This window comes from Camarhynchus parvulus, chromosome 13, assembly GCF_901933205.1.
Source record: "Camarhynchus parvulus chromosome 13, STF_HiC, whole genome shotgun sequence".
Classification (NCBI taxonomy): Eukaryota; Metazoa; Chordata; class Aves; order Passeriformes; family Thraupidae; genus Camarhynchus; species Camarhynchus parvulus.
The window spans coordinates 1,247,238-1,274,400 of record NC_044583.1 but is presented as its reverse complement, the minus strand read 5'-3'; the positions used below and the strand labels follow the sequence as shown (position 1 = coordinate 1,274,400).

The 27,163-nt window shown below is 50.0% G+C and overlaps 1 protein-coding gene across 1 annotated transcript in view; it reads left to right on the top strand.

Annotated features, from left to right (window-relative positions):
- Window positions 1-27,163, top strand: part of SIL1 (SIL1 nucleotide exchange factor) — a 111,405-nt gene that overhangs the window by 62,775 nt on the left and 21,467 nt on the right. Inside the window, 3 exon segments of the mRNA XM_030957421.1 lie at window positions 9,451-9,547; window positions 11,821-12,012; window positions 16,523-16,644. Coding sequence (XP_030813281.1) covers window positions 9,451-9,547; window positions 11,821-12,012; window positions 16,523-16,644 — 411 coding nt within the window.

Sequence of the window (27,163 nt, the reverse complement as noted above, 5' to 3'; positions counted from 1 at the left end):
GGTGCCCCCTGCCTGGAATGGCACTGTACCTCCACGGGCACAGCAGTGCACATCCTGCTGGGATTGGCACCAACAAAACGTGCTGCATCACCATGAGCCTGCAAATGCCCATGGGCGAGACCTTTGCATTCAGAGGGGTGTCTCTCTTTTACCTTGGTCACTTTGCCCTGAGGTATTACAGTTGCAATGGTAGGTCCCTGGGCTCCCACAACTCCCCCCTTTCTGTTGTCTATAAAGAAGGCTTCTGCCATAGAGTTTTGCAGGCATTTAGCAAAAATGGATAAAATAACCAACAGAATGAGTACAATAAAGAAAGTTCACAAAACAGTCTTAACTAGAGATGAAAGCCAGCCTTTCATCCCCCAGTGTTTGAAAAGTCCAGTGAACCAGTTGTTGTTGCCTTCCATCTGGATCTTGTTTCATCGATCTTTTAGCAGCTGGATGCTCCGGTATACTGACTCCCTATGTGACAGCAGGTTGAAAAACCAGATGCCCTCAAATGTCTGACAGCCACAGCCATGGACAAGAAACTGTGGCTTGTCTGTGGAAGCACCCAGCTGAAGGCATGCGGCTCAGTGAGGAGCATCCAGATTCCTGCTGCAGCAGCAACAAACGGCCGCATCCTCTGCCTTTAGCTAATTTAGTATCTGGAGGCTTGGGTGGCCTAAGAGTAAACAGATAAAGAGAGTAGAAGGTGAAACGTAAGTTCTGGTCCCACTAAACTTCCTCTTGTGTAAGCCAAGGGTGTTAACACAGGTTATTAGAAGAATCATATATCAATGCTAAAATATAGTTTTTTAGATATGTTAAATCATATATTGTGGTTAGTGGTGTCTGAGTTATCCTGGTCTTGGTGTGTGTGGTCAACGCTGCTTAGGAGATCTTCTTCTGTCCTTCTCTTTCTTCTTTCCAGGCTGCTGCTGTGTTTCTTAGGCTTTCATTCTGTTCTTCTGATGGTCGCTCTGGTGTTTGCCTCGCTGTTCCCAGAAACAGTTTTATGTTTCTGCTGGGATCCGTCTTGGGCCTGCTGCTGGAGAGACAAGGGCATCTACTCTTCCCCAAGTAATTAATGGGAAAGGGCCCATAATTTGTTTAGATTCAGGTTCTTTGATCAACACATGTGGCTTTTCTTTTAATTGGGCTGCAGTTGAATTAGTGAAATGCCTGATGATTGTGGGAGTGGTCTCCATAAATGTGTTGTTCAAAAAGTTGAACACATACAGGGCCTTGGCCAGTCTTTCAATGAGAGATAATATCTGGACTCCTCCTCTCTGTTGGTCATGGTTCCTTTTGATTGATCAGTGGGCCATCTAGGCTATGGATTGTGCTGTGGCAGAGTGTGGAATGCCTGTGACATGTTTTATACTGCACTGGTCAGAAACTTGTTGGAATCGGTGCGCAGTATAAGCAGGAGCATTATCAGTTTTAATTTCCTGTGGAACTGCTTGTGGAAAAAATGAAAAAGTAATATTTTATAGCGTCTTTTGATTTTTCACCAGCATGGGCAGAAGTGAAAACCGCACTGGAAAAGGCGTCGATTGAGACGTGGATGCATTTTAGTCTGCCCAAAGGGGCTTAGCGTGTGATGTCTGATTGCCAGATGTGGAGACTCTCTCGTCCTCTTGGATTGACTCCAACTCTGACAGAAGCAAGGGCATGTTCCTGACAATTTGGGCAGGTGGCTACAATGGATCTTGCCTGGTCTTGGGTAATTTGAAACATGCTGAACAGCACAAGAATGTTTTGATGGTAGAATTGGTGGCTGATCCTAGCCTGTTCAAAACGGATCTAAGGCATATTGCAGTGGTTCAGATGTTTGAAGTAGGCAATTGAGGTGCTCTTGAGTGAGAAGTAAGCATATATTCACAAGGTCTGTTCCTGCAAGGGAGCACAGACGCTCTCTAGGCTTTCCTGATTAGTTGTGCAATAACTTTCTGTGGGGTTGTTACCGTTTTAGCAGGTTGGTGTGATCTGAAAACGCATTCAATTTTTATCAGGGGACCTGAGATAGCTGAGTCCCACAGAAAAATAATGCATGGAATTTTGGATTTACACCATGGATTGCCAGGGAGAAAGGTAAATTAGGGTGGTATCTGTGTGCCTGTTTAGTTTGAATCCCCCAGGACACCTTTTGTGCAGCTGCTTTGGCCACCGGGGTCAGTGATCGCAGGGAATCGAGTCCTTCACTGCCTTTAAGGAGCAGGAACAGTGGCGCGAGATCTTCTGTGGTGATTCCCAGCAGTGAATGTACCCAACTGATGCTTCCACAGAGCCGGTGGAGTTCTCGCAGAGTCTTTGGGTTGTTTTTGATTTGCAGTGTTTGGGGTGTGATGGTTCTGTCTCTGCTTTTTAGGCCGAGATACTTCCACGGTGCTGTCTTTTGGACTTTATGCTGCTATCTCACAACCTTTCTCCTGTACCACAGTGATGATATCTTGTACTGCAACATCCAAAATGATTTGAACTTCTGCACAAACTAATATATGGTCCATGTAATGAAAACAGGTAGCGTTAGGATGTCTTTTCCAGATGGGTCAGAGAATTTGGGCTCCAAGCCATTGACATATAGTTGGGCTATTCTTCAATCCTTGAGGCAATGCAGTCCACTGGTACCTCTGTAAAGGTGCTTGTTGATTTAGGGGCGGAAAAGGCAAACCAGGGGATGTCATTGGGGTGCAAGGGGACGCAAAAAGCAGTCATTTAGATCTATAACAACCATCTGCCAATCTCGAGGTATCATGGAGGCTGAGGGCAGGCCGGGCTGGCGGGGACCCATGTCCTCGATGACCTCATTGATTTTCCTGAGGTCCTGCAGGAGCCGCCTCTTGTCTTTGCCAGGCTTTTGTATGACAAAGACAGGTGCGTTCCATGGGCTAGTAGATGGTACAATGTGGCCCAGAGACAGCTGCTCCTGCACCAGGGACTGCAGGGCCTTTAATTTTCTGCCTGGAGGGGCCACTGATCCACCCATATGGGGTCGCTGATCTTCCAGGTTGACTGAAGTGTGGCGCGCTGCTCAGTGGCCCCATTTAGAAATGCTGAGGTGTTGATAGTGTCTCTAGCCTTGTTCCCCGTTGGGACAAGAGGTCTCTTCCCCAAAGTGTTATTGGTGCCTGCGTGACGTATGATCCAACTGTGGCAAGTGTCCCCTCAGGACCTTCCATGCAGATGGTACCTTGACCCCAGAAGCTGGTAGTGGCTCACCCAATGCCAAAAATTACCGCAGCTGCTGGAACCAGGGGCCATTCTTTCAGCCTAACAGAGTGGGAAATTATGGTGATGTCAGCTTCTGTATCTAATAATCCTGAAAGACATCTCTTTCTCCCTTTACATGACAAAGCACGCTTCAGAACGGGTCTATTTTGACCCATAATCTGTGCCCACATCACCATTGGATCAGCTGGTGTGGTGATCTTGTCCAGTAGGAGGTAGGCTCTGGCTAGAACTGTTCCTTTTGGGAGGAAAAGGGGAGGGTCTAAGCATAGAGCCTGGACAGTGATCTCCTGCAAAGATGTCAAGGTGACTACTTCAGGTAGAATAGTGTGTGTCTCCATCCCTTCCCTGGTGTTGGTTAAAATCAAAATGTCTCTGGGCCATTCCTCAGGCTCGTATTTGCCTGTTAGAATACGGTGAACATAAATATCGTGGATTGGAATTGAAAAGGCGCTTACCAGCTGCCTTTGGGTTCCAGGGCAGAGCTGTCTTCTGTTGAGTTTTCTGCGGCGCTCGAGCTGTCCCAATGGATCTGAGAAGGTCGCTGTGCTGGTTCTCCATGATGTTCAGGAGAGTTGGACGGAACAGCCTCGCATTTGGTGTCATCGTGCAGGGCCTTTCCCCATCTGTGTGGGGTTTCCTGCAGGCCACCGGTTTTGCTGGTGTTGGAAAGTGTGTGGATGAGGGGGGCAGTGAGGACAGTGGCTGTGACACCTAGAAGGTCCCTGGTAATAGCTTTTATTTTTACAATTCTCTTGAAAACGCCCTACCTCCCTACACTTAAAGCAAGGTCCATTTTCATGTGTATGTCAGGGAATAACTTGGGAGGCTACTAGCACCTCTACTACACCCTGACTGGAAGCCTTAGCTAGGCCGGCATCAGGGTGTAAGGATGCCCTAATGGTGCGTGCCTCAACCATTTGTGCAATGGTAGGTTGTGGGATGAGGGGCATAGAGGGTAAAATGTCTTTTCAGGTGTTGTTAGCATTTGTTTCAGCAAGTTTAGGAAGCAGTTCCTGCCTGGCTTCTGGGTGTTCAGCTTGCTTCTCTATTGCTGGTGTATGGTGGCCAGTAAATTTATAAAGGATTCCCCAGGTCCCTGCAGAATGTCTGTGAAATCTAGAGCAGGTGTTGTTCCATTGGGTGTCTGCATGAGAGCTGTCTTTGCAGCGCGTTTTATCTCTTCTAACACAGCTCAGGGAAGGTGTCTTGCTTCTCAGCTTTAGTGAAATTTTCCTCCCTGGCTAGTTGGTTGAGTGTTAGGTGTGCCTGCCTGTCTTCTCTAGCATAGTCTTTTAATAGTTGTTGTATTAATTTTTTCCCCATTCCTTCCCACTGAGTGGATTTAGTGGGAGAAAGTACGATGTGCATAAAGTGGCGCAGAACGTGAGGCACCATGACGTACAGCGAAGATGGCATTTCACAAATTATTAAAATACAGTGAGACCCACCCATGGTCTTTCACTGCTTTACAAAGGTCTTTCATCTCCCTGTGTGTGACAGCTTCCCATCAGGGGTTAGGCCCCCTGTGGTACTGCACCGGTGCTGCTTGTATTTTAGCTACCAATTCCCAGTCCCCCTCTTCAGCTGCCAGCTTCCTCATCCTCTGCCAAGAATGCTCAGGCTCATCCTCAAGGTCGGATGAACCTTCCCTCCCCTCTCCAGAAGAGGGAACTTGGTCTTTGGCAGAGGAGCGGGGCCTTTGCGTGACTGGCCAGGCCCGGTGCTGTGGGCCTTTGGTAGCCAAGATGGCTGCCTTCCGGTTACCGCCCCTCACACTTCCGGCTCTGACAGTGTGGGATCCGCAAAGGGCTGAGTTGGAGGGGGCAGGGCCAGCGGGAGTAGGCAAGGGAGCGCTGGATCCCAATGGAGGGCTGGTACCTGACACAGAGGGGGGACCCAACACCGGGGGAGGAACCGATGAGAGAGCTGGGGGTGGGAGGGAGCTTGACATTGATGATCCCCCCCAGGGGAGGGACTCCATTTTGTGAGCTATCTGAGGGGGATGCAGGGAGGAGAGGCACTGGAGAATGGGTTAGGGTAGAATCCAGGCCTGTGTGATCAGTACAGACCTGGGCAGGGGGTTAGAGAAGGAGGGGAGTAGGCAGACAGCAGGTGGCTCGTCTGTGCGTTACAGCAGTTTCTGTCTCTCGTCCTAATTCTGGGCAGAGCACAGAAACTGGGGTTGAACATTAGATCTTTGAACCCTTGTGAAAACTTCAAAATCATATGAAAATTTGGGAAAAATTTTGTGACTCTTATCACTCCCTGAGTTTGCAAAAGATAGACTCTTTCCCTAACTGCGTCCCAGAATGCTACATGAGCAACGGAATCAACAGAAATGTCTGGGAACTCCTTAAGCAGCAAATGAACAAACGACTTCAATCTTCCCTTAGTAAAAGTCTTCCCCTCTGAAAGGAGAACCTCCCTAACTCAAACATATATGTCCCTCTCAGCTTTGGATAATTTGTTAGCCATAGCTGCCCCTGATGTAAAGGGTTGCCCACCCACAGGAGTAAAATATCACCCAAGGATCCTGCACTCCAGGCGGCTGTCCCCCAGATCACTGCTCCGGTGGCTCTGGATGCAGGTGTTTCAAAATGTCCCGAGGGCTTCACCAGCTGAGCCGGCCGTCGTGCTGCTGGAGGGGGCCGATGCTCCCCTCAGCAAGGCCTGATGAAACTCAGGTCCCACTCCAGGGTGGTGGCTGACCTGAGGCATCTCCTGTCTGGTGATGGTGGCACAGCCGGATCGTCACTGGAGTCGCTGTCAGGGAATTCTCAAAGAAGGTCCCTGTTTGGGCACCCCTTGTGGTGGCGTGTCCACAGGCAGCCTCTGTGAGAGACCTTCACTCCCAGAGCTGGGAGCTGGCTTACTTGAATGGCTGATGGATGAGGCAAGAGAGGGGTCTTTGTGTGGAACTCCAAACACTGTGGATTGTGCTGAAGAGGGTCTAGGAAGGGAGACAAAATGGGGCTGGGGACACAGGGTTTTACATGGGGCAAAAAGGGTCTTATATGCAGTAACCCAGGACCCATAGGGGATAAGAGAGGGTAGAACATCATAGGGGGATATAAGGAAAAAAAGAAGTTTATGATACCAAGAAAACCTGTTGAATCCCCATGAGCCTGCAAATGCCCATGGGCAACATCATTGAGAGGGGTGTCTCACTTTCCTTTAATTTGTCATCTTTGTCATGAGGTAGTACAGTTCCCATGGTAGGCCCCTGGGCCTCCAGAACACTGCATCTTCCTGAGATTTCCTTGCTGGGTGAGGAGCTCAGCAGTGCTGAAAGCAGAGGCCTGTCCTTTGTGTTCCTTTTGGGATGGCAGTGGAAGTGCCCTGAGTGCACATTCAGAGGCACCTTCATAGTTTCTCATGCCACGACACCAATACTAAATGTGCAAGGTGGCTTCTTTGAATGACATTTAGTCCTTTGAAATATCTGCAGCAAGTGGTGTGAAACTGCTTTCTGAGCCTGCTCCTTGGGATCAGCTGTGAGGGGCTGAGGGCTGGCCAGAGCCCGGTGCTGTGTCCCACTGGGAGCAGCCCCACAGCCTCACCTGCAGAGCAGGCACTGCCAGAGGCCCTGGAGATCTCACGAGCCCTGCACCCACCTTTGGAAAGGTGCTGTAAACATCAGCTGGTGCTGACTTTCCCCTTGGAAGCCTTGGTTTACTTCCTATGAAGAATTTCTTTCCTGAAGTGTGTGGGATTTCCCCCTGGCAGCTGTGATGGGGATGCTCGGGGACTGTGGGGCTTTGGGGGCAGCTGCCCGGGCAGGGGCTGAGCTCGGGGCCCTGTTGGGCCCATGGCCCCCAAGCAGCAGCAGCAGCAGCAGCAGCAGCCACAGGGCCCAAAGCCCCGTGCCCCCTGGCCAGCACAGGCTGCCCTGTCCCTGCAGCTGTCACCCGATGGGGCCCAGGGGCCGTGGCGCGCCAGCAGCAGGAATGCGGGCAGGGTGAGGATCCCTGGCTTGGCTTTGTCTCTGGAACAATGCGGGCTCAGGGCAGTGCAGAGCAGGCTGGGAAGCAGAGGCCGGAGCCTTTGGAGGCTGCAAGCCTTAAAGAGAGCCCTAAGCCCAGATCCAGGTGCCCCAGCTGCCAAGGCTGTGGTGGCCTTGAGAGGTGCAGGTGGATGTTGCATGGCTGTGGCCTGCTGCCGCTCTGGGCCCAGGAGTCGCTGTGGCTGCAGCAGGAAGGGTGGCTGAAGGTTTGCTGCCTGCTTTGGTGGCATGGCTGCAGGGGCCAGTGCTGTGAGAGCCCCTGGGTGAGAGCTGGTGCCAGCTGAGCTCTTGGGGCCAGCGCTGTGCCCCAGGCCAGGAAGGGCAGCAGTGCCCAGTGCAGAGTGGTGTCAGTGGGAGCCCCTGTGCACAGGGACCCCCAGCCCCGGGGTGGCCGTGCCAGCACCCCCAGGGACCTCCAGGCCTGGGAAGCCGGAACAAGTGGAACCCACAAGTGTGCAAACGCTGCCTGTGCCCAAAGGAATGGCCAAGAGAAGTGAGGTTTTAAAAAGGAACAGTATTTATTTGCCGAAGATCGGCAAAATATTTACATGGGATCTTATGGACTAACAATCTTCAAAACGTATTTACAGAAAACTTCTAACCTAATGAACATATTTACAAGAAACTTCAAAACTTCAAACATATTTACAAAGGTGTCAGATCTGTGCCATCATCTGTATCAGTCCTGGAAGAAATGAAGCAGCAGAGCTGCACTCAGCTGCCAGCCCTGGGCCCAGCAGGGCTGGGAGCTGGGCCCCAGGGGCTGGGACGGGGCTGGCAGGGCTGGCGTGGCCCCAGGCAAGCGCAGGGCGGGCCGGGGCTGGTGCTTGTGCCAGCACAATGCAGGCCCCCTGCGGGCACCGTGTCCCTGAGCGGGGCCATCCAGCCCAGCCCCAGCCTGGCACCAGGGGACCCAGTGTGTGTGTGGGCAGGGCGTGGGAAGCATCTGCCTGTCTTACTTGTGGGGCTCCATCTTCATCCAAGGACCATGGGCTCCTCCTCATCCTTTTTGTCAACTTCCATCTCCTCGATGTCATCCTCCTCATCAACTTCCATGTCCTCAACAGGGGAGGACATGGAAGTAGAGGATGAGTCCACCTCCATCATCTCTTCCCTCTCCAGCCCCAGGTCCTCTTCCATCTCCTCCACAGTGTCTCTGGCAGTCTGCAAGGGGCAGCACAATCTCCCAGTGGCTTCCTGTCCCACACCATCCATTCCCACAAGGCTGCAGCCTGCCCAAGCCGGGTGCCCCCTGCCTGGAATGGCACTGTACCTCCACGGGCACAGCAGTGCACATCCTGCTGGGATTGGTGCTCCAGAGCAGGCGGCAGGAAAAGCCCAGGCAGCAGCACCAGCTCAGCACTGAGGGGCAGAGCGCAGAGTGAGCGGCAACTGACCCTTGGCAGCCGGTGAAGTGTCTGCTCTGCTCGTTTCCAGGTCCTGGACGTTCCACCTGGAACCCTCTGGGAGCTGTGATGTCACTGAAATTTCAGGGCCGCTGCGCAGTGGGAGATGGAGATGGCAGAATGATCAAATCCTTGAATGGTGTGGCTTGGAAGGGACCCTAAAGATCATCTGGTTCCAAGCTGAGCAACCTCCCAGCACAGCAGGTTGCTGCGGCCCCTGTCCCACCTGGCCTTGGATGTTGCTGGGGATGGGGCATCCACAGCCTCTGTGCACTGGTCCCTGTGTCAGGGACAAACACCCTGAGAGTAAAGAACTTCTTCCCATCATCAAATCTCTTCCACCTCTTGCAGTTTGATCCCATTCCCCCTTGTCCTGTCACTGCAGTTCCTGACAAAGTGTCCTCTCCTACTTTCCTGTAGGCCCTTCACTCACTGGAAATGTGCTCTGAGATCTCCTGTGACTCTGTGTACAATGTTCATAAGCTGAAATCTCCAAGTTGAAGCTTGTATGCCCTCTGCAATGATTTAGTGGCACAGGCGTGTTTCCTCTTTTGCAACACATAATTCTGAGATATCAATTCATCAGCTGTTACCATTGTGGTAGGTATTGAGATTTTGGGTCAGCAGAGCCCCTGATTGCCAGGGCGAGGTTTCTGCAAGCCCCACACAGAATCCAGTACTCCGACTAATCTTTTCTTGAGTATGGTAGGTTTTTTCGTTCCTTTCCTGCTGCCCTTAGCCATTGCTAGAATGTCACAGTGAAAATAGAATAGAGGCAGTTTTTCACTCGTAACATGTTCTGGTTTGTTTTGTTTCTCCTGCAAGGCTGGGCAAGGTTGATCTCGATGCAAATTCATTCACATCTGAGGAACTCAAACAGGCCTTGGCTAAAATGAAGGAAAGTGAGAAAGCAGAAAGAAAGGTGAGTTTCCTGTTTCTAAAGCAATGTACATTGCAGGGATGTGAAAACACCCTGTTACACTCTGCTGAAATACAATGGTTAAAATGATTGCTTGGAAAACAGTGTGCAAACTAATTTTGTAGTGAATATGGACCTAAAATACCTTTACTAACCTGGTAGTGATATTGTTCACTGACTTTTCCATATGACTCTAAGATTCTGCGAATGGTTTGGGTCGGATAGGACCTTAAAGCTGATCCAGTCCCACCCCTGCCATGGGCAGGGACACATTCCACTATCTCAGGTTGCTCCAAGCCCCGTTCAAGCTGGCCTTCAACACTTCCAGGGATCCAGGGGCAGCCACAGCTGCTCTGAACAATGTAATTTATCTGTTTCACTGTGGCTCAATTCACAAAATTGTCTGCAGACCCCAAAGGGAACTGGATTGCAGCTGACGGTGTTTACGGAGGGCATTTCCCTTTACTCTCCTTGCTTTGGGTTTCCAACCTTGTGCCCTGGATAGCAAAACCCAAGTGGCCATGGTGAAGCAGGGGCTGAAGTTTCCTTACACAAGCTCCGAGTTGTCCATTTAGTTACAAAACAACCCACAACCCGAAGTAAATAGGTGGGATGATGTGTGACTCATCAGGTGCATCAGAGCCTCTTTCCCTTCTCCCCCTCAGCAGCATTTCTTTAACCCTCACTCCTCCTGCTGCCTTGGTGTTGGCTCACTCAAACAAAAACTGAAAGAGGAGTCAAGGCTCTCAAGTTCTGGCGTCACAGAAAGGCTTTTTCTTCCCTTATGTGGCAGCACGGCATGATTTCATTTGCTGGAGATTATTTCCATAGCAGCATTGCTGATTGATTGCAGGGCTGCTGAAAAGGGCTGCTGGAAACGAGGATCATTGAAATGCAAAAATTAGTGATACTCTATTAGGTGAAAATAAGCCATATTTTAAAACCCCCTGTTAGAATAGCTTTTGTCCCAGCAACTGGGCTAAAAGCAGCTACATCTAATGGACCTAAAGTATTCCATTTGCAGTCACTCCTGCAGAGAGCAAATCCATCCTTGAAGGCTCAGTGTCAGAGGAAATGGAGTTACGCTGAGCCTCTCTGTGCTCCGGCAGAGGCACCTCGGGGAGGGGTGGGTTGGGTGTGGTACCTCTGGTAATTTATCATTCCATTGACACAGCTTTCACCTCCATTGCTCACTTGGTTTTCCTCCAGCCCTCTCTGATCCCTCATGGGCGGCAGGGCATGTGCAAACCCTCCAGCTGAGGCTCACTCTGAATACAAACACATCTTGGCATTTGTGACAAATCCCTTCCAAAAGGGGCTTTTTGCCAGTCTCCTGTCCTTGGGGCAGCCCAGCTCCAGCATGGCCTCTGTTGCTTCTGTCCCCTGCAGCAGCAGGCTCTGTCCCCAGTGCCACCAGTGCTGATGTTCCTGCGCCTCTGGGGCTCTCTGAGATCTCAGACAGATCCTTTCCTCCTCACCACATGTTTTGTGTCAGCTCTCTTGGTTCAGGGCAGCCCTTGGGGTGCTGTTACTGCGAGGGAGATGAGCTCAGGACAGGCTGTCTGCTGGCCAAGCCCCATGGCACAACACATCAGCTGCCCCCAGCTTATCACTGCTCCTCCTGCCTCCCTTTCTGACAGCTTCTGTCCCCACACCTCTCCCTAGGAGATAGACCCTTCCTGGAATTTCCTCAATGCTTGGAATGGCAAAGCGTCTTTGTCTGTGTCTGAGAACTCCTTGGAGTCACTGGGCACTTTGGGCTGGATGGGACCTCTGGAGCTCTCCAGCCTCATGTCCAGTTCCAGAGAGGTTCAGCTGTAAGATCAGGGAGGTGCCTGTGCCTCAGGGCTTTTTGCAGCCAGGTTTTGAGAAGATCCACTTGCAGGCAAACTGAGAACAGCAGTACTGTTGCCTGTGGGCTTGATGTTGAGCTGGATGGAAATGGGATGTAGAAATGGTGCACAAATGCTGTAGGGATGTAGAAGTAGTGCACAAATAGTCTAGAGATGTAGAAGTGGTGCACAAATGGTCTGGAGATGTAGAAGTGGTGCACAAAACCCTACTGTTCACTCATATTGTGGGTGTCTCACAGCTAACTGGGTTCCTGAGCTTCTCAGAAGGACCCTGCCCCTGCACCTCTGATGTACAGCAATAAATCCATTGGCACAGACAGCCAGGTTCCCTTTGTGAATTTTGGGGCTGGCACTCCTTTCTGTGTCTGTCTTGTGTCTCTTCATCTCTTTCTTCACATCTGGTTTCCTCCTTCTGTTTCCAAGGCCCGAGAGGAAGAGGTGAGGAAGAAGTTCCGGCCCATAGAGCAGCTGAAGGAGGAGTTTGAAAAGCTGAACATGAAGATAGAAACAGATTATGAAATTATGGCGAAATTAATCAGCAAATTCAACAGCTCTGCCTCCACGCTGGATGAGAAAGTCACGGCGCTTTATGATCTCGAATATTATGTTCACCAGGTAACAAGAATGCCTCAGTAACTACCGTGTAAAATCCAGGGGATACGGTGTCATAAACGGGGCTTTATTTTTCTTATCAGTATCAGGTAATACAAATTGCTTAATTACCATAATCCTGGGACAATAACAGACAGCAGAGGACTAGTGCAGGCTTATTTTATATCCAGGTTGGAATTAATCATCGCTTGTGCCAGGAGCCAGCAGTATCCTGGTGGTTGCCTGATTTGTTGTCTGTTCTCAGGCTGGTTTTCTTATCCTCTCTTTTTCCTCTTTTATCTCCTTAATGTTACAAAATGGGGTTTTAGCTGCCATTTTTGGGTAAGCAGAGTGGTGGCTGCTCAGAAAATAATTATTTTCTCTCTGCTTCCATGGAAAGCTGCTGTGGTTGATGGTAGGTGCCCTTATATCAGTTCACAGAGAACGTCTTTGTACCAGGGAAGGCGACAGCCACCCAAAACCCCCTATTTTGTCTTGGTGTGAGTAAGCAGTGGCAAGCAGAGCCTCACTGTGCTAATTAGCTCTGTGTGAGGGTGAACATATTTCCTGGCATCTCGCTTCCTCGGGTTTGTGCTCACACTTTTCCCCCCTCTCTCTGATCTCTCTTGCTCTGCTTTCAGCTCACACATTCCTACCTCCCCTTGGATGCAGCTGCAGGCACAGAGCTCTGCTCCCCTGGGCTTGGTGCCTGCCTTGGTGCCACCCCTGGAAGGGTGTCTGGGCATCCTGCCTCTGCTCTGCCGTGTGGGAAGGGACTTGGCTTCTCCCTCCCCAGTGACTGGGAGAGTCTGGAGTGCACTGGGGGAGTGTCCAGTGGCACTTTGTCATTTCAGAGGGTGAATGGGACAACTCTTGGGAGGTGCCAGTGCAAGCCCTTTCACTGGAGCAGCACTTGTTGAACCAAATGTGGTATTTGGGGGCAGGTAGCTGAAGTGTTGCTGCTGTGAGAGAGAGAGTCCATGTGCCAGCTGATACAAGTGTTATTTCCAGGGCTCTTTGTCTTGAATTTTCACTCTGAATTGTCGTTGTGGGCATGCAGAGGCTTCCTTGCTGTTTGTTCTCCCTGCTTTTGTGTCACTGAAGGCATCTGTGTGACTCAGAGAATAACTGTGAACAATGGGCACCCAACGAGCTTCATATTTGTACTCAGGGCTAATCTTGCCTGATTAAGGGTGCCAGAGCATCAGGCCATTGTGCTAAAAAGCAACCCCCAAATGCCCTGGGATGCCTTGGATTCCAGCATAGCTGTCTGGACTATTCCAGCAGAAATCCCTGCAGCACAGGATGGGGCAAACAATTTCAGAATGGCAGAGGAGCAGGGACTGGAGCATCAAAGGGAAGCACATGCAGCATCAAAGGGGTCAGAGAGGGGGAATGGCAGGAGGCTGGCAGGAGCACAGGGGCTCCTTTGTGCACCGATCACAGCGCTGCTCTGTGCCCGCGCTGTCGGGGCAGATGGCTGGGCAGCACCTTCTCGTCAGGCAGGAAGCTGATAAGAAATATGACTTGTCTCTAAGCCAGCATGGCTTTTCCTCCTCTTTCTTCTTCCAGTCAGTTGAATGCGTCCAGAGCATTATCTCTGCTTGGGACTGACTTTAGCAGCAGTGGCTTAATGTAATTACTGAATAGCAGCCAAAGGACACTTGTGCCGCATAACCCTGGAAGGGCTGAACTGTCAGGACTCCTCTGCAGCGAGTCACAGCCCTGCTGTGAGAGCAGGGGACCCTTGCAGGTGTGGGTGGCCCAGGACTCGTGTAGTGCCACTTTACAGGTCCCACCTTCCCCAGCCTCCATCAGAGCAGTACCGTGCCGTGGCTTTTCAGAACTGCTCAGCTCCCGGCCATCCTGCTGCTGTCTCCGGGGCACGGGATGCCCTGTGGAGTGGAAAATGCCATGCCCTGGAGGGTGTGCAAGCAAAGGCTGCTCCCTGCTCTGTGCCATGGTCACCCTGGAGCAGAGGGTGCGGGGCAGCTCGTGCCTCGGAGTGCGCCGTGGGAGCCATGGCTGGTGCCCAGCCCGGGGAGATGCTCTCTCCTGCCTTTGAAGAGTCAGCCCAAGGGCTCTGCCTTTGCTCAGCTTTTGGTTGCCAGCTCTGGTTTGCTTCTCCTCAGCCACAATTCAGCTTGGCATGTTTGGGAGCCTGTCTTGGAGAAGGAGTAGGAGGGTTTGGCTTGCTGGGTTATCTGTAACGCATAAAACCCAAATGCAAATGTGAAGAGGGCAGAGCGTAACTCATAAACAGCATTCACGGTGCTTGCACAGCAGTGTGTGGAGCCAAGACCCATTCTCAGGCATTGCAGGCTCTTTCTCTCAATTATTTACTCTGCTTATCTTCCCCTCTCCTCTGCTCTGACATGCTACACCATCTCTCTCTGCTAATTTCCTCTCCATCGTGTGCAGTTGACATGCTGCTTTCCCTCGCTCTTGTTTTCTAACATTTTCCCTCTCACCTTCCCTCCCTATTTTCTTTCTCCTCCAATTCAAACCTGCTCCCTGAATAACTGTTGTCATATTTGCTCTTCTCCCATCCCTCCCCTCGCCTGCTTTGCCTGTGTACTTTACTCAAGAGCTCTTTTGATCTTTGGTTTTTCCTCTGTGCCGATTTCAGTGGACTGAAGTGAGGTAGGAGCTGCTGCCTTGCAGCATCCACTGCTCCCCAGAGAGGTTAATACCTTCAAGTTGTTAACTTTGGGGATTTTGTTAGTTTTAGAACTGGAGCTCTCACAACAGACTCTGGTTAAAAAAGATAAACACATCTTCAGAATAAGCTTTACAGCACAACAGCACAATTTACATTCTGCTGTTGTGGTGTCTCACTGACGCTGGGGCAGCACAAAGGACTCTGGTGCTGCTGAGGTTACAGCAGGGGCTGGTTTTACCATACCAGCTGCTGGATGCAAATTCCTGCCTGTCCATACATTCCCTCTCATGCAGAAGTCAATGTCTGATTCCAGCACTAAACCAGTTTTTACAGAGGCTGAGTAATAAAAGGACCCACTGGCAGCTGAAATTGGGTTGCTGCATAGATTTCTTTGTAGATAAAGATGGGTCTGCAGAAAAGTGAGAGCTCTGGCAGGCCTGGTTTATAGGGACAGTTAAAAGAACAGCATCTGAAAGGATACAAAAGCTGCTGCAAATCCTGAATCAGCCCCAGCAGACCTGCAGAGAGCAGCTTTGCAGAAGGACAGGTGGGTATTGTCCCATTGGGGAGCAGAGATGAGCTGGAGCTCCCCAGGTCCTGCTTTGGTTGGTAACGACAGACCTGTAGGACACAAAGCTTCTTCCTTCTCCTGGGTACCTGAAATATCTGACTTAGGGACAATTTTGATGAAGGTACATGGTTGAGATAAATATAACACTGAGCATGAAGTCATTGACTAGAAAAGTGTCCCACATGCCCTGCATGGCTTGTGGTCCTGTCCCACCCCATCAGGGGGTCGGCTTGCCCTGCTGATAACTCATTTTTATATTCTGTTTCCATCTGCCAACGATTGCTGTTGTCTCCCTGTCTTTCAGAGAGATATGTCGAATTTCTAAACCTGATTTTTCTGTGCAGGCAGAAACTGATTTTTCTGTGCAGGCAGTTCTGAGCATTCATCAGATCCTCTTTTAAACTGAAAAAAAAATCATTGAATACCAAAATGCATCGATTTGACTTTGGACTGAATTTTGTACTTGAAGTAGTTTGTGCTGTTTCTCTAAATTTTGTCTGTGAGCACTCAGAGCCTTTTCTGATCTCCTCTCCAAGAGCAGATGCCCGCTGGGACTGTGCCTGGCTAGCCCCTGATCCACTTAGAGCCAGAGGCTGATGAATTCCCACTAATGTGCAAACTTTTCCCTACTGGCAGTTAATCCATTATTGTTTGCTTAGAAAAGTCATTGTGGGGCTGCTCCCTGGAGAAGCTCCTGGCTGACCCTCCAAGCAGGGACTGGCTTTTTCCTTCCTTGTCCAGGGGAAGTTGTTGATGGAACTCACAGAGAACTCCCAGAACTGCCTGTGCTCCTCACTCCCATGCCCCCTTTGCACCCTGTTGGTGCTGACAGGCTCCTAAACATCCCTGACTCCTGGTGCTACAATCACAGCATCAATTAATTAACTTCATTTGCAAAACATGCAGTTCCCTGGGTCCCCAGTAAAGGCCTGCTCACGGGAGAGCAAAGAGCTGGAGTTTTTTGACATCAGCAGATATATTGAGTTTTTGACACCACCTGAATTGCCAAAGTACGTGTCAAGAGCGGTTTTGATAGCTATAATCAAAGTATTTGAGTTTTCCAGCCATGCCTTCTGAGTGGGACAACGTCCTCCCACGAGGACACTGTGCCTGGGCAGCTGTGACATGGCTGCTCGTGGGCAGGGCTGTGCTGAGCTCAGCCACAGCCATTCCCTCGGAATTTTTAATTCCTTGTAAAACTCCCTGCTGGTCAGAGCAGGAGGGAAGGGATGCTGTGGGTGTGAAGGGAGGTGTTCTCCAGGGGCTGGGGCTTTGTGCTGATGGAAGCTGCTCTCTCCCAGGTGGACAATGCCAAGGATTTCCTGTCCATGGGTGGGCTCCGGCTGGTGATTGAGGGGCTGAACAGCAGCGAGGCCTCGCTGAAGGAACACTCTGCCTTTGTCCTGGGAGCTGCCCTGTCCAGGTGAGACCTGCCCTCAGCTGGGCTCTGTGCCTCTCTCCACCTCCCTTGGTTTATTTCTGACAGCAGAGACCGAAAGCTGTGTTGTGACACACCACAAAACTGTCTTGTCCCCTTCCTCGCCCTTGCAACACCCATTTCCCCTTCTCCTCAGTGTGTCCTTATCTTGTTCATTGGACATATCCAGAAGTAATGTGGTGTCAAATCCATGATTGTTTCTTGATTTCCCTGGGCTCCTTGTTTCTACAAAGTCCAACAGGGGTATAATTCTCCCTCTGTCCCATTGACAGCTCTCTCTGGGGGAAGCTGTGACAGAGGGTACTGTTACAAGCACCCCATGAGCACCTTTGTCCTTCCTCATCCTTGCTCCTGGGCTGGTCCAGGATGGCAAGGTGCTGATCTGAGCAGCTCCTGTGGTCTTTAGAAAGAGATTTGGGCCCCATGGCCACATGCCTCTGACATCAAAGGCGTGTTGATTAGATGTGGGGTCAGGAATAAGGGTCAGCAGCCAGAATCCAGAGGAGACTGACCTGCAGGAGGTTTGAGGTTCAGGGGAAGGAGCCTGCTCTGCCTCATGCTGGGGCATCCTGTGTAGTGCTTGCTGCAGGAGGTATCCTGTGGGCTCCATGGGTTTTCTTGGTGGCCCCTTTTTGATTTATGGGTTTTGGGGCTTTGCAGGGGATGTGTTGCTCATTCAGAGGTGCAGAGGCTTTAGAAATGCATTGGATGGACTCAAATTCAGGATCAGAAGTGCAGAGTGAAAATTGAAGGTCAGGACTGTTTTATCTGCATATTTCTACACCTAAAAATACAGTCACCTTCTCCAGCATCATAAATTATTTATGGCTTAGTCTAACACATGGTGCACAGACCTGCATTTACTTGGCAATCTCATATGCAATGCAGTTGGCCCTCAGCATGTGTGGAGCGATGGGCCTTGTGGACAGGAGCAGGTACCCAGGTTTACACCAGGAAAGGATCCAGCTTTTAGTCTGAAACAGAGCCTGATTTAGGGATGACAGGAAGATACATCAGAAGCAAAACCTGCTCTTCTGGTATATCTTAGCCTCTGAAACAATACCAGAGTGGTTTGCCCAGGTTCTTTATGTAGACTCTTTCTGCATACTGAGAAGATCATGCAGAGGGTCTGAAAACATTTGCAGGTAACTTGTGAAATGACAGGGGCTGCTAAAGAGCTTCTTTCCAGATGTACCTGCCATGACATGGTCAGGACTCCAAAATTTCATTGTCTCATGGTACCTGACAGTGTAGCAGTGGCCACGAGAGTCACACTTTTGTGTAGTATTTCTCACTCAAGTGCAAAAATCTTCTTTGGAGAGAGCCTCTCATCTGATATGACAACATTAAACTGCTGCTTTGCAAACTTGTGGACCTTTTTTCTTTGAAGGACATTCTGGCAGATGGTAATTTGGAGTGGCTTGGATGATACATTGTCTGAGAGCTCCGCTCCAAAATGTGAGGGATATTATGCCTTGGTTTGAGTTTGCTTTTTCTCCCCTTGCTGTGCTTAAGTTTTCTCAGTAGACACCTACATGCCAACTTGTCTGCTGTGTGCTCACTTGTTTCATTCGTTTGTTCATACATTTTCTCAGCTTACTCCATGCTCTAGTTAAACTGTTGGGGGCATTTCAGGTACTTCACACAGCATTTTGTGTTTTTCTGAGGGCTTGTTTTTTATTTCCTTCCCTCATGGTTGTTCCTGAGAGCCTTAGAGAGGTGGTAGGGCTTTCCAGTAAATTCCCAGAGGTGTCACAGCTCACTGGGCTGCAGGGACATGATCTGCTCTGTGCTTGTGTGCCTGGGGATGGTGTCAGATCCTGTGCTGGATGCTGAGCCTGGGAAGAGGCAATGGTCTGCTGCTCACCAAATGGGTCTGTGGCCATCTCCCAGGTCTCTTCAGCCAGGCTGGCTCAGGTTTCAGGCCAGTGGTTTCAAGCCAGGCAAACATTCCCAGAGGGAAATCAGGGCATGCTGATAGCAGCTCCAGAGCCTGGCACGGGAGGGCAGGAACTCCTGGCACAGCTCAGTCTGGAAGAAGGAGTTTGGCCTTGTCTATAGACAAGTGTTTAACACAGGAGGAAACCACTGGACACAGAGTGATTCCACATGTGCCTGGGTCACATCCAGAACTTTTCAGCTCTCAAAAATACCCAGATCTTCTCCAGATTTGCACTGTCCTTAACTCTGCTCAGGTAGTCAAGCAGGTAATGGATGGAACAAACAGCTGCAGCACCCAGGTCCTGCCTGCACATGGTCCTGCCAGGACCTGGCTCAGAGCTCTGGCTGTGCTGGAAGCCCATTGGAATAAAAGGGTTTTCCAGGGGATCAGCATCTTGAGCCAACAGGCCAGGGGGCTGGCCAAGACTTGGATCAGCAAAGGCAGGAGGAGGAGAAGGCGCAACAGGGCCAGCTCAGGATTTCCCCTTCCTGATACTATTGCTCCTATTTATTTGGCTTAAAGCAGACTTGAAAAGCAGCCATAGCACAGCATGACTGGGACCTCGGGGCACAGGGTCCCAGGTCCAGCTGCCAGGGTCTGGCCTCCTGGCATCCATCTGCCTCTGGGAGCCTCTGCCACAGGAGAGGCAGATTTCTTCACCTGACAGGGAGGAAATCAAGGTTTCATCTCATGTTTCTCTTATATGTCCTTCACTTCAGGCATTTGGGTTTTAATTGCTGAGGCTGTGACCAAATCAAACATCATTCCATCTGGTGGAGTTCTCTGAGCAGTGCCCTTATTGCAAGTCTAAAACCTCATCACACTCTTACTGTTTTTAAGCCTTTAACAAAATGTTTTTCCATTCAGCAGTTTGCAAAAGTAAACTTCATTTGAACAATCCTCAAGTGCTCTGATTGCAAATAAAAGTTAAATGCACTAACAAAAATAATTGCTAGGCATGTGGGGTTGTACATTTAGGTATCCATAATTCACTAACAGTATATGCCAATACACAGCATTATCTGGATTTTCAGTGATTGCATTAGCATAAAAGCATGTTAGAATTTATCCTGTGGCACTAACATTTAAATATATATAAGTATGAAATATTAAGATCCAGCATTTTGGAGGCAAGTGAAACTACTGTCTGTAAAATGTTCCTGCATATTTTGAAGGTACACTCCAGTATCTTCGCATGACAATCAGCATTCGCACCATTGGGTCCAAACATTACAAAAATGTCAATGTTTTATGCAAAGAGGAGCTATATTAAGCTAAAAAAGATTGCTGATGAGAGAAGTGTCTTCTGATGTCCTCTGAGCTATTTACAGGCAGCATCTCCCTTTGTTCGTGGCACAGCCAGGCCTCTGTGCAATCTGTATCTCCATGTTTCACAAGAGTGGAAATGTTAGCCAGAAAGGATTATGCGTGTGATTAAAACCTCCATTTTTGACAATTTTACCTACAGGAAATGTTTTTCCACACCAATAATTTGAACATTTTAGTATTTTGTAATAAAAGGATTTTTGTAATCCGTTTAGAAGGGGAATAATAATTTATGTTGAATGCCTTCTTGAAGCTTTATCCCAAACGCTCCCTGTGTACTTTGGGATGAGTTGGAGGTGAGGATGGAGAGAAGTTAAGCTGTAGGACCTTCAAGGCAAAGGGAAGCAGTTTGTATTCCATGGGGACAAGGCAGAAGGTGAGATTTTGGCCTGGCCAGAGTGGGGAACTGGGAGGGCAGCCACTTGTGCAGCTGCAGTGAGAGACTCGTGGCATTTTGGCCAGACCTTCCAAAGCCCACCCCATGGGGTAGCCAGGGACAAGGATGTCCCACTGATGGTCCAAGCTGACATCTGCCATGTGTCCTAGAAGGGCACGGGACAGTCCCAGCACAGCCTCTGCCCACAAGCTCAGCACTGCTGGGCTCTCACTGTTCCCTTTTGGCCCTGAGTGCTAAAATAATGTCACAGGGCTTGGTAAAGGCTTGGGAGTAAACTCATCACTGGTGAGAATTGAAGCATGATCCTGCAGCCACACACAAGAGTTTTCCATGGATTGTCTTAGCTGTTTCCCAGAGATTAAACCCCTTAAAGGATGACCATGTGCATCCTGAATACCCCATTCACCATTATTTGTATTACCCAGCTCTGAAGCTCATTCAGAGCTTGCCCCACTCTGGTAAAGCCAAGAGAGGCACAAAGCATGTGTTTGCTTCTCAAGAGAAACCTCAGAGAAGCTCCTAGAGTGATGGGCTCTGATTCCTCCTGCTGTCTGAGAGCTCAGCATCGTGGGATCCACCTGGCTTTGGTTCTGCTTTTACATTGTTTTTTCTGAGGGAAGAGGGATGTGGGAATGCTGTCTCCTTGCTCCATCCAGCAGTCCCCTGGTGGTGCCCATTTTCCCAGAGCACAAGACTTCCCTGCTCTGTTGGAGAAGCAGCAGCCTCTCCAGGATGCCTCTGTCAAGAGGAAAGAACTTCCACCAGATTTAAGGGGCTTGAGTTAGGTCCAGCTGTGCACTGAAACTGGTTGGTGCTCACTGGTGTTAAATAACACAGAGGCTCAAGCAATAAACCCAGGAAAAGTAAAATTAAAGACCTTGCTTCAATGCTGTCTTGTAAGGACATAAGAATTTCTGTGCAGAGAAATAAATCTGGTTAGCTTAACAAGCACTGTCCCTACCCATTTATTTCCAATCCATCTTCATCCCTTCCTCCTCCAGCTTTTCCTTTTACATCCTGCAGTATTTGCCCATCTCTTTATCCACTTTCCCTGATTTTTTCAGTGGCCCTGTTTGCCCATACCATGTGTTTGCCATCTCCCAGTTGCTGTAATTCCAGCTCCACTCTTTGACTGCTTATAATTTCTTGCTTTGTAGATTGTCTCCTCTATTTTTATTCGAACTCCTGACTTGTGTGAAGTTATCAGCCTCACTGCACTTAATTTGAAATTAATTTGATTGGGTCACCTCAATTTTTTTTCTGTAATGATAATGAACTCAACCTATTTAGCCTTTCCCCATTATGAATAACCTTAACAAAAACTGCAGTGCAGTATAAATGGGTGTTTCATCATTGTGGTTAATTACACAGAAGAATAAATCCCTAAACATTTTTCAGCCTCTGAAATCTAACAAGGAAGTGTAATTAACAATTAAAGAGTAAACTGCCATTCTTGTGCTCTCAGGAAGACAAAGAGGGAAAAGTCTAGAATCCAAGGTTTGCTCCTGGGTTTTTGGGGAGAAATGTTTGGGGCAATGCTGATGGCTGGAAGTGGCAGGGGGTGGGGTCAGGCCCTTGTCTTGTGCCCGGTGTGTTTTCCCCAGGTGCCTGTGGCTGCTGGAGACGGAACAAGGTGGGATGGACATCTTGGCCTCAGCCCGAGGGACTGGGCTTAGGCTGAGGACATTGTCCTTTCTGTAAAACAGGGGAATTCTGGAGTGAGTTCTCTGGGTTTGGCTGGTGCTGTGAGAGGACACAGAGGTCAAGCAGTGGGGATGAAATGTGTGTTTGGCCTCACACCCATGTGGGCAGTGAGCTCCCACACACGACCCCAGCACTGGGCTCCCCTGGCTTCTCCCACTTACCTGGGGCTCAGGCAGGTGGCCTTGTCCTCCTGAGTCCTTCACACAGCAGGGAGTGCTCCCAGAGCCTGCAGAGCCTCCTCAGTCCACAGCTGCTGGTGTTCTAAGAGCTGTGGGAGGTGTCCTGCCCTGCAGACAGAACAGCCAGTGCTGCCCAGGGCTGTGACAGGCATGGGGAGCACCAGGAAGCTGCTCCAGCAGAGTTTCAGCAGGGAGGGAAGGACTCATCACAGCCAGCTCATGCATTATATAAAACATGTTGTTTCTGTCTCATCGTGTTTAGTAAATGCTCTCTGCTGATGCCTTTGAGTTATTGTGGTGGTTTCCATTTAAAATACATGTTCAGGCTGGTTACCTAATCACTTTCTGCCAAAAACCAGCCCAAACTTGCTGTTTCCCAGTGCAGACATGGTTCTGTAGCTGGACACAACATGTATTTCTGTGTCTCTTCAGCCACTATTCATTCATCCTTCTTGTTCTCTACAATTCCCTGGCAGGAGGGTGGAGCCAGGCAGGGGTCGGTCTCTTCCCTGGAGTAACAAGCAATGGGACATGAGAAAACAGCCTCAGGTTCTGCCAGGGGAGGTTTAGATGAGGGAAATTTTTTTCACTGAAAGGGTTGTGAAGTACTGGAGCAGCCCTGGAGGGGTTGAAAAGCTGCACAGATTTGGCACTTAGGGACACAGCTTCGCAGTGAACACGGTGGTGTGAGATTAATGGTTGGCCTTGATGATCTTGGATGTCTTTTCCAGCCTAAATGATTTTGTGATCCTATGTTTTCTGTTTATCCTTTTTACTACAGCCTGTACACTCTGCTAATGCCTTCACAGGCTTCAGAGATTTTCTTCTCTAACCACCTGCATTATTTTCCTGACCGGCTGTGATTTTCCCAGGTCTTGGCATGTTCTCTGCATCCCCTCCAAGCAATAGGTGTAGAGCACTCACCAAGAGGAGGCACCTGCATTTGCTCTGTGCTATGGGAGGGTGCAGATCCCATCTCTGCCTCTGTAGGTGCTGCTGTCTGCACCCTCCTAGCTCTTCCTGATGGTGGCTTTTGTTGGATTTCATTGCCAACTGGCAGAACTGGGCTGTCAGAGGGATGTTGGGGGGCTGCCCATGCCTCTTGTAGCCTCTCTTCTGGATTTAGCCATATTTTCTCTCCCACTCCTCTCCTTGTGCTGAGGAGAGGGCAGCAAATCTTTCACAGGAGGCAAAATAACATAAACCAGCAACTGCAGGCTCCCATGGCATCCAAGAACAGCCCTTGGCTGTCCTGACTGAGGAGGGATCAACCTCTTTTCCAGGCTGGCATCTTCCAGCCTACCTGTTCTCTTAATACAGTGCTTTGATAAGTTTTCTCTCATCTGTCTATTCATGTGCTTAAAGATTCCTTGAAACAGGTGATTATTCATCCATGCAGACAGCTCCTCAGGCCTTCCGCCAGACTGCTGCCAACCTCAGCTGCTTTGAGGCTCTCCAGGTGTTTGCACGGGATGATGAGAGAAAACAACAACTTACTGGAAATTATCTCTTTCTGAAGAAACTTCTCATCACTGTTAACTGCCTGCTCTCTTCCCTCAGGTGCTGGCATTCTGTGTCTTCTTCTGAGCTGGGTTTTGATGCCCCTTTGTTTTAGATAATCTTTTTTTCTGCTGGAAAGGAGATGTCCAGCAGAGGCCCTCAGAGCAGCCTGGCATGTTTTGGGAGGGGATGATTCCCTGGCAGCTGTGCAGCCCTCTGATGCTCAGGGCAGCTGTCTGTGGCCACCTGATGTCCCCGGGGAGCTGGGCCCGTGGCAGCCCTCCCTGAGGGCAGCTGGGTCCCCACACGGCTGGAGGAACGCTCTCACAGCCGCTCCCCACTGAGGCTTGGCCCCTCGGTGCCACTGCAGGAGCCCTGAATAGATTTGAAAACTAATTTGCTGCTCAGAGCATCAATAGATGTACGTCACTTGTCCTTTCTGCTGCATTTAATGAGTTTCCAAGGTACTGCAGCCAGTTCCAGAAGGCTGCCATCAAAGGATCTTGGCTTCCATCAGAATCCTCGTGCCCCTCAGCACTCTGCACTTCTCACGTCTCACATGTCTCTTATGAATTCAACGCAGAGCACATCGTATAATTTCTTGCAAACATCCTTTCCAGACTGTCTCTCCTTTTTTCCTGAATGCCTTGAACACAGGGGATGAGAGAGAGGAAGGGCTCTCCCTACAGTGAGGTGGTGTTAGCTGGAGCCCAGGTGAAATGTGGGTCATGCTAAACGTCCTGTCACTGCTGCTCCCCACGGTCATGACTGCCTCGGTTATTCCCTCCTGGGGCTCACCATAACTGTTCCTTTCTGTTAATCATCCTGAAGCTGGCTTTGGGCATCCAGCCCCAGCTGTCACCATGTGGGACAACACCTCCACGTGGGTGAGGAGGGAGGGGACGTGCTGGTGCTGCCAGACTGACAGCCAGGGGACAATGGGCGCAGCCCTGCAGTGGCAGTTCCAAGGGACAGATCATTAATCCTTAGCTGCATCTGCTGAGATCAATAATTAGGGCTGTTGTTTTGTACAACCCCCAGATCAACATGGGAGTTGCCTTATTGAAGTGGATGTGCAGGCCTGGCTGGCTGGAAAGGCCCCGTGGGGGGATTGCAGAGGAAGGAACACAAAACCCAGGTGCCAACAGTGTGCTGACATGTAAATGAGGTTTCCTGAAGCCTTGAGCAGCTCAAACCTGCCACACACGATGAACCACAAGGGTTCTTGGCTTTTATCTATTTCTGTCACTGCAACAGGGAGGGTTGGAGAGGGTTTCTGGGTGCTAGTCCACGCCTGGTGCAGCAGGGTGGCTGCTGCCAGCATCCCTCTGCTCGAGGCTGCACATGGGAGCCTGTGTGAGCTCCTCTGCGTGTTCCTCCTCTCTTTCTGGAAGCAGGTTGTGTTATATTTCCATACATACTTTGTCATAAAACCCCTAAATATGATTTTAGTTTGTTTGCATGTCTTGCAAGGAGCAGGAACTCACCTGAGTTGTTTTCCAAATTAATACCCCGCTGCTTTTACTTAACAAGGTGTTTTTTCCAAGCTGAGAACAGTAACGACTCTGAGATTCCTTTTTTAAAAATGTATTTTCCTCTCAGGTACTTCATATTGAAATCTGTCTTAATTTCGGTTCAGCTAGTGTGTGAAAACACACGGTGTGGCATTATTAGTCCCTGAAGGAATAAAGACAGATGGAGCCCAAAATGGAATTGGCTTTATGATTAATTGAAACCTTCAAGAGTGCAGTGGAGTCAGGGCTTGGTCCTGCCCTGGCAGCACCTGGGGATCAATTCAGTTGGCATGAGGAGCTCAGGGGGAGACATTCAGCTGTCACCTGGCAGAGCCAGCCCCGAGCTGTCCCCTCCTGGTGGGACCTGTGGCTGGAGGAGGGCAGGGTGGCCCAGGTGTGGGCTGGGGACAGGGAGGGATGGTGGGGTGCCGGGGTCCTTGTGTGGGTGATGTGCTTGGGTAATGAGCTGCTGTTTCTGCCTCGAGCCTCCCGTGGCTGGGCACGACGGCTCCCTGTCCCTGCACAGGGAGCTCAGCAGGGAGCAGGGGAGTGTTTCGAGGCACGCTCAAAAAAACTTGGGAATGTGAGGTATGGGAGTGGCATGAGGATTTGGGCTCTGCTCTGGGTTCCTGCTCCATGTGTGACCTGCACAGTTTCCTCGGGTTTCCCATCCTTGCCTGTGAGAGGGAAGGGAATGATGAAGGAACACCACGTGGTGTTATGTGTGGTAGCTTCAGCATTAGTGGATATTTCTGGGGTCTGTAGCCACTGACATTTACAGCATTTTCTGCTGGATAGGAGGAGAAAAAGGTGCTGCAGAAAGGAGAGTTCTCCATCATGTTTTGGGAGCCAGTCCTCCCTGGCTTTACTGCTCGTGGTGGTGCTTTCATGGTCAGGAAGTCCTGAGCAGCTCTGGAGCTGGGGAGTTGCAGCAAGTGAAGGCAAAGCTGCTTTGCAAGGGCAAATTCTGGAGCTATGTCTGCACTTCTTTTTGGAAAGGGCATGAAGGGGATGGTCAAGGGCAGTGGTGGCAGCCCCAGGGGATTCCCAGTTTCTCACCTGGTGCTCACTGCTGGTCTGGCCTCTGTGCACAGGCTGTGCTGCCATGGCCCACGTGCCAGAGAGAGGCCTGTGGGTGCCTCCCCCTGAGGCAGCTGAATGGGGCTGAGTGTTGACAATAATTTAAGGAAGGATTTGGTGTGGGAAGTTGAAATTGGCTGTGGAGATGATGGTTTAAAGTGTGGACGGGGGCCCACAGCTATGTGTGCTCGTCAGGTGGGTGTGCACTGAACTGGTCTTGCTGGGCAAACTGGATAACAAATAGCATCCATGGGGCCAACAGCTGGGAACAAGGTACAGGGGGCATCTCCCAGATGCAGCCAGGACAGTGTTTTAACAGGCACCAGCACCCCTCCCAGTTAAGATTGGGACCTTGCTAATTGTCCTGATGAGTGGGAGCACTGCTGGAAATGAGCTGATCCTGCAGATCTGTGGGGAGCTGAGCTAACTCCTGGGACATCATACCCAGCACCTCATCAAACATCCAGTGTTCGCTCACTCCAACAAGTGCAGTTTGATTTTTGTTACCCCTGAGCCCCCTAGGATGGTTTGCTGAGGTAGATCTTGTACAGGGAGGAAGGCTCTGTAGCTGAGCTCTCTCTGCAGGAGCTGGCCAGAAGTCATGGAGAGACACTATGAGGCTTCTGTGGATTTTCTTTCCTTTCCCTGGGGACTCTGGGGATTGCAATCAGTGGATTGTGGATTAGTGGATCAGGAATTAGAAATGCCTTTTTCATTCTTATGTTACACACTAATGAACTGACAAATTTAATTTCTTTATTTCAGCTGGAATTGGCAAAGTCGTCTTCTGTCTCTTCTGGTACCCTGAGAATGGCTGAATCCTGATCTCTCTGGGGTCACATCATCCACATTCACTTCTTTG